At 48.0% G+C, this 10,948-nt stretch overlaps 2 protein-coding genes across 2 annotated transcripts in view; one reads left to right on the top strand and one right to left on the bottom strand.

The window, feature by feature from the left end:
- Positions 1–5,351, top strand: part of CSUI_002546 (rna recognition motif-containing protein) — a gene marked incomplete at its 3' end in the record, with an annotated part of 5,698 nt that extends 347 nt beyond the window's left edge. Inside the window, exons 2-6 of the mRNA XM_068062746.1 lie at positions 3–591; positions 1,089–1,338; positions 2,491–3,233; positions 4,385–4,622; positions 5,226–5,351. Coding sequence (XP_067925277.1) covers positions 3–591; positions 1,089–1,338; positions 2,491–3,233; positions 4,385–4,622; positions 5,226–5,351 — 1,946 coding nt within the window. The remainder of the gene's footprint in view (positions 1–2; positions 592–1,088; positions 1,339–2,490; positions 3,234–4,384; positions 4,623–5,225) is intronic.
- CSUI_002547 (uncharacterized protein) lies at positions 5,221–8,661 on the bottom strand. The gene has a single exon (XM_068062747.1). It carries the CDS (start codon positions 8,517–8,519, stop codon positions 8,079–8,081), a length of 441 nt encoding a protein of 146 aa, XP_067925278.1. The 5' UTR covers positions 8,520–8,661; the 3' UTR covers positions 5,221–8,078.
- Positions 8,662–10,948: the final 2,287 nt, after the last annotated feature.

The raw sequence follows: 10,948 nt of genomic DNA on the forward strand, positions 1-10,948 counted from the left end.
AGGTGGGGGAGAAGAAGAAGCAGCGAATGTATCGACAGAGAGTTACGGTGACGAAGATCGTCATCGTCGCGTCGTGAATAGTCGGAGAGAGGGCATAGAGGATGATGCGGGGGATGGGTGTGGTCATAGGACATCAGGAGGAAGGGAAGGAGAAAGACGAATGGAGAAGGAGAAGGGGGGAGGCAGACAAGACAATCGATGTTCAGGTAGCGAAGACAGTCGCTGTTCGAACTCTTCGGGGGGAGTGAAGAGAGGGGGTGAGCAAGGCGAAGGAAGAGGAGGAGGAGACCGGAGTTCGTCATCTGGGAGAGGAGACAGGCAAGGGGGGAGCGAGAGAAGAGGAGAAGAGAGACGAAGAGAGGATGGCGATGACGATGATGACAGAAGGGAAGAGAAGAAGAGAAAGATAGAAGGGGACGGAGATGGGACGGAAGGTTTGATGGAGGAGAGAAAGAAGAAGAAAGACAAAGATGAAGATAAGGCAAAGAAGGATGCCAATGACCAGGAGAAAGAGAGGGAAACTGGAGAGGAGAAAGAAGAAGAAGAAAGTCTCCTTATTCCACGACGAGGAAAACACCATCATCAGCTCAGGTAAAGTCGACTTCTCTCACTCGCTCTGACGTCTGCCTCCCTCCCCGTTTATATGCATATGTGTAGAGATCAGGACTGAAGCGATGCAATCTCTTCGTAAGGATGGGTTGCTGTCCTATCGAAGAGAGGGAGAGGCAAGTGAGTGAGGAGAGTTGCTTGAATCTCATAACGTGTCGTCTTCTTACTCCTCTGAGCTGTGCGGGTATGTATATAGCATAGACGTATAGCCCAGCGTACTTCCGTATACATGTATATCTGCATGTATGTTCGCTTGTTTCTTAGTAGGGCAGAGGAGAGAAAAGCTTTCTTCGCTTCCGATAAATGAATGGTGTTCGGCTATCTGCTCCTTATCCGTTTGTATGATGTGTCTTACAAGACACGTCAGAGAGAGATAGAGAGAGGGAGAGATGTACGGTCTTGGCATCTGCCTGTACTTCTTCTTGAGATCTTATCATCTTTCTTCTTCTTCTATATGTGTGTGGATTAATCATTATCAGGGCGCCAGAAGATCGAGAGACTCTTCCTTCCTCTCTTAGACATGTTACGTCTACTCCTTCTTCTTCCTCGAAGTTCGCCACACTTTGTTCACTTAAAGAAGAAGCTCTACGCGCCGCCGCAGTTTTCATAGGACAGGAAGGTGATGGTCAAGAAGAATCTTCAACTCTATGGGTATCCAATCTTGATGAAACCGTTACAGAAGAGGAGTTACGTCATCTCTTTCAGTCGAATTGCACAGGTCTCAAAGATGTACGTACACCTCATCATCGACTGGGGGGGTGAGGGGGCGTAGGGAACCCTTTTCTTCGTGGAATCTGTTTTTTCTTCGTGTGGTAATGTAGAGAGACAGGGAGACATGGATGTATATATATATATATGCAAACGATATACATGTACGTGTATGTACGCTACATCTTCCTGAAGGTGTATATATACGTATATGTATATATATACATCACCCACTCTGGGGAAGCTGTAGTGTATAGGTACATATGTAATGACTTTTTTTGCATATGGAGGATATACCAGTTCAATGTAAAGAGAGATTGATTTACAGAGTGGATGAATAAGAGGAAAGGAGATTCTTGTCGTCTACTGGGAGTAGATACACTTCAACCGATGGTTTGTTACAGCAGAGATCTACGCATACATATATATATGAATGATGTATGGACAGTATGTATCTCTCTCTACGGTTTGTATTTGTCTCTCCTTCGTTCAATTGTATCTGATAAACAGTTCACGTAAGTAAAGAAAGAGAGACACTGACGTCCCACATACTCAGAGATGTATATACACCGGGGGTGGAGATCTGATATGGAATGATGAAGAGGAGGAGTTCATGCATTGGATGCTGGGAAAAAAAAAAAAGAAGATAGAGGCTACGATTGGCTGATTGGGTTCTAAAAGATACACATATGTACATTCTTAGGTAAAGGGTTCTCTTACCTATGAGAAAGTATTTTTTCCGCTTTCATATCTGTGTAAATCCTCTTCGCGTGATGTCTCTTCTTCTTATTTGGAATTCCTTTCTAAAGGCAGCAAGATTCTCTTCTCTCCGTGTGTACGATGGATGCTTTTCTCTGCTTAGCTAGACATGTATTTGTCACATGCTGCGTGTGTATTCGTTACCATACCTCTCAGTCTTTTCTCAACAATACATACATACATACGTAGACATATGCATGCATACCTACATATTCATACATACATATTTCTACCCACATACATGACTCTAAGTGTAGACTAGCGTGTTTAGGTATAAGAAGATATCTATGTAAGGCGACGTAAACAACAGAAAGGATGAGAGTAAAGGTGTCTTGTGACGTATGTTATCGACCTTATGAGAGAGAGAGACATCTTTCTCTTTATTTCTGTGACTGTTCGTGATGAACCTTGCAGGTGCGTTTGATCTTAGATTTTCGTCGTCGTTCTAAAGGCTTTGCTTATATCGACTTCGATTCTCCGTCTTTAGCTCTCTCTGCTGCACGTCTAATGAATGGCCACTGCCTAAATCAAAGAGCTATGAAAGTTCTCCCGTCAAAGCCGACAAAGCATCTTTATGAAGAGAAGACTTTATTCTTATCAGGGATTCCTCAAGAGTTGAGAGAAGAGAAAGATGTCGAAGAAGCGTTAAGGAATCTCGGCTTTCAAGATATCACAGCTGTTCGGCTTATAAGAGAGAGCCATCGTCATCCTCATAGTAAGTCGGGGAGTGGCACAGATAGAGGAGAGAAGGGAAAGAAAGAGAAACAACAGTCTACAACTTCTCCTTTGACGAGTGGGGAGAGAGAAGGAGGAGACCTAGATGAGGAGAAGAAGAATGAGAGGGTTGCTGAAGAGAGCGAAGCATCTGAGAGGTTTGATAGTCGTAGAGGGAGTACAGAGACACAGCAAGAAAGAGAAGAAGATGTAACGATGGAGGGGGAGAACAAGAAGGAGAAGAGAGAAAAAAAAGATGAAGGGATGAGAAGTAAAACACGAAAGGGGGAGAAGAATGAAGGAGACAGAACAAGACCTTCAAAGCCAGAACAGGGAGAGGAGGAGGAGAAGAAGAAGGATGACGAGAAAGATGTGAGGATGCTGGAGGATCTTCAAGATGAGACAACCAAGGAAGAAGAAGGAGTGGAGAAAAAACATAAAGGGTAAGAAGAAGAGAAGATTTCATTCATTTTCCTCATCTACCTAGCTGTCTTTCTTCTCTCGTTTTCTCTCCTCTTTATGCGAAGAGAGGGAGACGCTGAGAGGTGATGCTAGTAGTGGAAGTGGTCGTAGGCTACACAGACAGGATCGAAGACATGCAATTGTATCAGTAGTCATATCTATCACCGAGTTTGATTTGCGTTCCACCCTAATCCCTCCTCTCCTTTCTTATACCCAAGACGCGCCCCTGGGAGATAAGAGAGAGTAGAGCGTCTATTGCAGCGAGCGAGAAGATCGATTACACCTACTGCCCGTATTCTTAGGTCAAGACATCATCTCTCTCCTGGTTCGCTTTTAAGGGGGTGTAGATACACTTCCTTTCCTCGATAACTAGCTACGCTTCATCACTAGGAGGTGTATGTTCTTCAGATGACAAGATGCTTCGAGGGTGAATGAATTGATCGAGAGGAAACCTTACAAAGGGTGGGAGGTCCTTGTGCAAGAAGGGCATCTTCTGACAGTGTGTATATGTCGGTCTTATCTATTGGAGATACTCTTGTTTTACGTAGTTACCGAAGACTCTTCTGGAGATAAAGGGGTCTCTCTTATCCTTTCGATTTCTTATGCTTGCCTTGCTCTTTTGCGTAGGACGGGGACATGCTGTTGGTGCTCCTAGTGATAGATAGATCATGAGCATGGTGATAGGGAGTTCCTTCATGAGCGAGAGGGAGGCAGGGTGTTCTCTGTCCTGTTCTCTACAGTGTGAAGAAGATGAGGAGGGGTTGTAGTATTCATACATGCAAAGAATCTCTTTTCTCACCTAGCCGTAATCCTCTGTATTTCACGTTCGTTTCTCTCCCTTGTAGGTGACACGTTGTTCAGATTCACTTGTCAGTGTTCAGACTTCTCTCTGTACATCAACTCTTCTTTCTCAAGAACGCTGTGGATATCTTCATACATAGATACTCATGTAGGGACTGAAAGCGCCTTCTTAGCTCGGTAAGAGTTGTTCTCTCTTTGCAGAGAAGTACCTATGTGTATATCATTTATATCTGTGTACCCTTTCGTTTATAACATAGGTGTAGATATCTATAGGTCTCTTGTATGTCTATGCATGTGCTTGTATACGTGCGTGTCTTGCTTGTCTGTGTAGGTATGGGTACGTGGACTTCCCGTCTCATGCTTCTGCCGTAGCCGCTTTGAAATACTTCCTAGAGTGTCAGGAAGATCAGGAGAACAACCATGAGGAGCATGGATCAGATCGGCTTATATACGGTGAAGAAGGGGAGAAGAAGACGAAGAAGAAGATGGAACTACGTGGAAAACCGTTTGTCCTGGCACCTTCGATTCCTATGAAGAATCATAGATGGATTCTTGCGCCTATGAATAAGGTAGAAGACGACTCTACTGATGGAATAGCATCTTTCTCTTTCAGTTCCTCCTTATCATTTTATGGTGTATCCTTCGTTTGCTTCCTCTTGTCCTTCGTTCACCCTCTCTTCTTTCTAATCTCTTACACCTAACTCCATGGCATAAAGATACATGCATGCGGACATGTAGGATGTAAGCTATTGTAGAGGCGAATGTGTTGTGTACCATGTATCACATTTTTATGTCTCTACATGTGCATGCATGTGTCATAGGGTAGAACAGTATATCATCTGTGGATAATATATGTAGATATAGAGTGAAAGAGAGAAGAAGCTCTTCGTATCGACTATATATATTCAGAGTCTGTTGACTCGTGTTCTGTGCTTCTGTCTGCATTGTTAAAACAGTAGGCGTCTCTCTTGGTGGGATATCTCTTTCTTTCCAGGTATCTCTCAAACATATATGTGTCGGCATCTATCTATGTATGTATGTATCGTTCTGCTGACGCACGTCGGCCCTTGGTATCGAGTTGGAATCGAAGCTGTCTTGCTATTCTACATCGCACTCTTATCACGAGATTTTCATTACCAGACTTCCTTCTTTTTTCTTTTACCCCTATGTAGGATACATGGAACTACCCCAAAATCGATCCCCGAAATCGTAACATCGATGAAGAGCAATCAGCGACTCAAAATCACCAGCGCCTACCTAAATGGTGGGCTTGGCAAGTAGACGTCGACTGCCTTTGAGTCAATCACACACAGGAACGAAATGGTCATTGACTAAGCGGCAGCGGATACAGATGCGGAAACGGCAGGAAGGTCAATGAGTCCACCGAGAGGGCACAGAGGCGGTAAGCTCACCACGATAAGAACGAGTGGAAGAACGCACACCCACTACACAGCGAGAGAGACCTCACTAGGAGAAGGTTCGGCAGGAATAGGCGAAGGGGATGACACAAGAGAAGGAAGACTACACAGGGAAGAGGCTGGCAAGAGGGGCAACGACAACCTATTCCATACCCCGACTGCCTGTGCGTAGGCCGAGGAGCAGCTAAGGTGACGGATGCCTTTCTAGATTGACCGACCTACAGATCTTAGCTACGGTGAGTCAGTTCCTCATGAAGACCTCACACTCACGAAGTCATCCTACTCTGTCTTCGTCAAGCGCCGAAACGGCCAGCCACTACGGCTCTGACCACGAAACAAAACATGAGGTCCAGCACGCCAACGGCGATGGAGGGGCGGAGAGGACTGGAGTACGACAAGAACAGTTGACATCCTTACAAAGTCAGACTAAGTGGGTACCAGCACACGCCAATGGGACTGTGTGGGTTGAGAAATGGTCGATGGTTAAAACCCTCATGAAGACGGGCGCCGTATGAGACAACCCTGGGCCTCTCTACAAAACAACGCTGATGCAAAGCAATACCATCGAGAGAGAGTCAGATTTGAAAAGACCGGATGGTCGATGGAGGCCGACGGAGAAGTGAAGAAGATACGGATGAAAGCACAAGGACACAGTTAGCGGAGTCCGTAACTTGTCTCGTCTCTCTTCCCTCTGTGTCACTTTTCGAATGACAGGGAACTCGGTGGCGGGGAGATCATTTTTAGGCGGTTTGCCTTGAGCCTCTGACCTCAAGGCAACACACAGACTGCGTCCTACATATCACCCAGTAAACGTAGACACAGTTACGATCAGTCGGAGAACACGAAGCAGGCACACGTAGCGGGTATGATGTAACTGTATAGAGGGTGACGCTCTCTCGGACGACGACAAGAAAGGAAAAAGGGAGAAAAACCGTGAAGAAGTGACACCAGAAGAGACAACAGCACTAAGACGCGGATGACTGTCGGAAGAAGGCTGGGGGTAAGCAGACAATCACTGACTCATCCACACCATTGGAGGACCTGGTCTCCCCCGAGGAACTGAACTAAAATCTACACAACCGCCGGCTCAGAAGCTTCGTCCGCGTCGTTCAAATGACTACATCCGTATAATTCCATTCATACACTCCGCGCTGGCGAAACAAACAACATATATACATATACGCGTGTACATCTACACAGCATACACAGTCTCCAGTCAAGGGGAGTAAAATGCTTCCCTGTATGGTTGCCTGTAGCAATTGAAATCGCAAGCCATTGTACCGGATTCAACTGGATGGCTTTCTTTGCCCGAACCCGGTCGTCGTCCTACCCTCCTATTTCTCACGCTCTCTTTTCCCTTCAGTACTCTGCTAATCCTCTCACCCGATACAATCGACAACAAAAGCGTTCGTACGATTAACGGGGGAGTAGAAGACCAGATCGCTAGCTACCCTCCCCTGCAGGTGTGATGTGTCTCTCCTGTGATACTCCATACATTTCTTCGCTCTTCTAGTATGGAACGCTGAGCGATAAAACAGCGGCAAAAGTGGAAGTCACACCGCGGGCAACTCCAGAAAGGAAGCAGGCAAACGACGAGAATCTTGGTATCAAGGTTCTGACCAAAGAGCGGCGGCGCAGGAGTGGTGAAGGGACATCGGCACGAAAGAGATTAAAGATAGATGGGTGGAGGGGAGCTTTTATCGAAAAACTGGACAACAGAGAGTTCCGATCGACGATAATTCTGTATTCTGCTGAATTGTTTCTTGCTCGCGAGGACAGGCCAATAATAAAAAACATGTGTGAGTCGATCACGGCGTAGTACTTGTTCGCAACGACGCCTACAAACTACGTAACACCCGTCGATGCTCTAAAATGGGGGGCAGTGAACCCACGACTTGTACAGAAGGTCGTCACGGAAATCGATCAATCACCAGCAAAAACACAACTGCGAATGTACGTGATACTAAGAAACAAAAGTGGAAGAGGGGGAGGCGAAGATGGAGATTGAAACCTCAAGACTCTTGGACAGAGGAGGAACCAGTATTGGAATCGTGAATAGTGAAACCATCTCTTCATCGCTTTGAACCTAGCAGTCCGCTTCCTCTTGAGACTGACATCATCTCGCTTCTCTGTAAGCGAAGTCCTTTAGAGCACGATGGTAACAATACGAAGTCTCCTTGACTGAATCAGGGCATAACATTTCGCGTCTTGGCACCTCAAGAGAACGGCCGCCGCCGGTTTTTTCCTGTGCGGAGGCCCCTCTCCACTGTCTGTATTTCCTTCAAATGCCCGTCCCGTGTTTCTGCGGTACAACGCTAACTATAGTAGTAGCAGTAACCAAACAACAAGCTACAAAAAAACAGTTGTCACTGCTTCTTCTTATACCATGTCACTGTTCCTACTGGATAACGCGCTCCTGCTTTGTGGATGTCGATCAATGGAGAGACAGACGGGAGAGAGTTCTACATGGACCCGCCCCCGACTTCAGTTCCTTCGTTTGTGGGGGCAGTTACGGGTGACGATGATGTATCGGCAATCACCGAGACAGTGTGAGGGAAAAAAAAAGGAAGGGGCCTTCTTCTTTTCGTGGAATTGCGAGGGGATTATTTACACGTGAATAGACTGTAGACAACGTTTGTCACCACTACCGAAGGGAAAAAAATCAGCGAGGTCACATACGTTTCTCAACTCCAGGTAAAGGTGGGCAAGGCGTACGGTCATTCCCCATGTCGGAAAGCTGAAATTGACAACCAAGCCCTGCGGCCAGACATTCTCATAGAAATGAGAAAACAAACCGAAAAAACAGCCGCAAGAAATAATCATGCAACTCAACGCCGGCACCAGTCGAGACGACTGGCTCTTATAATTCAGCTGATCCCGGGTTTTCCTGGCCACATAAAACCACTTTATACAACAATTGGAGGTCCCCGTGCTACTACTGCCGTGGCCAGTATCACTACCGGCGCCGCTTCTCTTATCACGAACGGCCGCCTTCACGAGAAAACTCGGGGAGAAAAAGAGAGGAATCGAACAGAGAAACCCATCCATGGAAAGTAAGTTTCTGGCGCAAAGAAGAGCGATTTCTCAGTTTGCTAAAAGCAGTTCCTGGGCACGTCTGTATAAAGTAACAAACACCCACTTCCGGTCGCCGACTACCGCATTAGTTGTAGCAACGCTAGTTCGCCCCCCCTCCCATCATTATCTGTTAACAACGTGTACCACGATCGTTGTGGCTTCCCCCCGTCCCCCCGCCCGGAGCAGCTGTGGCATCCGCCTGGATATTGGACGGCTTCCTTTCGCAATACCCGGGCCCCAGAAAAGAGAAGCGCCGCAGCGTCAGAGCAGAAGCCGGCTGGGAGAGCTGTACTTCTATTGCGCAGACCGGGGCTCCTCTCCACACATGTCCTGCCACCGCCACCGCAGTTCATTTTCATTATAATATCACCGCCACGCCTCCACAAGTAACGAAGCGCCGCCCAGCCCCTTTGACACGACCCGGCCCCGCCTCATGGATGCCGGCGACGGCAGGCGGGGACTGAATGGTCTGGTCAGCGGAATAAACTTTCCTCCACAAATTACTATGTTGTTTTTGTGCGAAAGTGACGGCCAGAAGAACGATACGACACTGTTAGAGAACGGAACTCAAGAAAAGGCCATAGTGGTCGAAACACTGAAGGTAGACAGTCCAGAAAAGAGGGTCGTAGTTCACTCAGAAATGCAACGCCGCTGCAGGAGGTGGCCCGGGATCACGGCACCAGTTGCAAATAAACCGCGTTGGTGCCTGACTACCCCGACTACATTCCTGAGTGTTATATGGTAGTTGTTTGCGCCATGGTCTAGTCACTGATCCAGGCCCGACACTTACCGACCCAAGTCACGAACGGCACCTTGTGACACCTAACCGACTGGTGACCCTCTGCAATACCTGGCAATGCGTTTCGGGCGTTCCCTCTTTTCATTCGTTCTTCGTGTACAATGGTCTCTGTCTGAAATAAGATCGGTAAGGAGTAGCGCCTGTGCAGATACTTTTGCACCTGTTTGGAAGATGAAGGCAAGAGCTTTTCTCTGCCGCACAGTTCTCGTTGTCTTCCTCTCCACCCCAATCTCCACGACCGACAAATTTGGTTTCCCTCTTGCAAAGAGGAGAAACATGAGCAAGGAACAAAGAACTTGGTCCCGGACGGTGTGGTGCCCGCTGCACAACAGCGGACTCCACTAGATATTGAGGTGCGCCAGTGCCACGAATTGCGACAGCGGCTTGCCCTCACGGCGTCACACTATCGAAACAACTCTCGCTAGAGAGAGTCCAACGCAGGCACAGATTCGGCACTCTGTGCTGTTGGGACCTTCGGAGCCCCACGCACGCTCCCTGCAATCACTGGCTCCCTCGAGAGTGTTCCGCACAGCTGATCGGTCAGAGCTGGGCAACTGCTAGCACTGTTTTCACAGAAACAGTAATCTTTAACTAGAAGAAGAACTCATTCTTCCCGCGGTCGGTCGCCTGCGGACGGCGTCTCTCTCGCCGTCGCAGGAGGTCGGCTCCACGAGGAACCACTGTAGTCTCTCCGCCTACCTAACAGGTCCAGCGCCTTCCCGGTACCGTAGCGTCTCCTACGGCACCGGGCGTCCCAGAACCACTCTGCGCGACTGTGGGGAGCACTCTTGGCTGCCTATCACAGCGTTGCTGTAGCAGCTCGCCGGCTGACTATTGGCCGAGCGAGCACTGTGGGATTTTGCGGGCGTATCAGAAGGGAGAAGGACAATCCTTCCAAGAACCCAGTGAGTTCCATTTTTATACGTACACCCAGCGACAAAAACAGCATAACTCGACTATGTCAGCTTCGTACAGACCATCCAGACATATGCTTCCTCTTTCCACGTTCTCGTCTTCTTGTTTTACCTTCTCGTTTTTCTAGAATCCACCTCGACGTTCACAGGGCCCTCTGTAACAAACCTAAGGCTACGTTTCAGGAGAGCCACTAGCGGCTCCGAATGAAGTGTACCAAGAACTACGTGGCCTCTCGTGTGAGCAGACGGGTTTATCTCGGGGTCGCCGCAACCGTACGCGTGCAGCACAGAGAATACTAGCAAACTAACTGACCATAGCCAGGAGACAAGAATGCCGCAACCTTCACACCCCGGGTGGGACAGGGACATGTATCGGACCGCTGGCCCACCGGGGCAAGACGTTGCTACAGCCGCAGAGCCCACGAAAGGATGAGAATAACCACCGGGAGTTAGGGGCTGTCACGGCGGTTGCCCAGACATGAGAATATTCACTTAGTAGCGACTTAGTATTTTTCCAAGGGCCGGCGACTTAGCGACTCGAGCCCTCTAGCTTAGCAAACTTAGTTATCGTATTATAATAGAGTAAATAATAGACGCTTAAGGCGGGAGCGCAAGCGCGAGCGGCTTAAGTGCACCAGCGTAGCGTACTTGGGTCAGGGAACGCTCCGCCTCCCCGTACAACTCTAACC

The sequence above is a fragment of the Cystoisospora suis genome, assembly GCF_002600585.1.
Source record: "Cystoisospora suis strain Wien I chromosome Unknown contig_1067, whole genome shotgun sequence".
In the NCBI taxonomy this organism is placed as follows: Eukaryota; Apicomplexa; class Conoidasida; order Eucoccidiorida; family Sarcocystidae; genus Cystoisospora; species Cystoisospora suis.

Excerpts from the sequence above, each read along its gene's own strand:
- CSUI_002547 (XM_068062747.1), bottom strand. The coding sequence starts at position 8,519 with ATGGATGGGTTTCTCTGTTCGATTCCTCTCTTTTTCTCCCCGAGTTTT.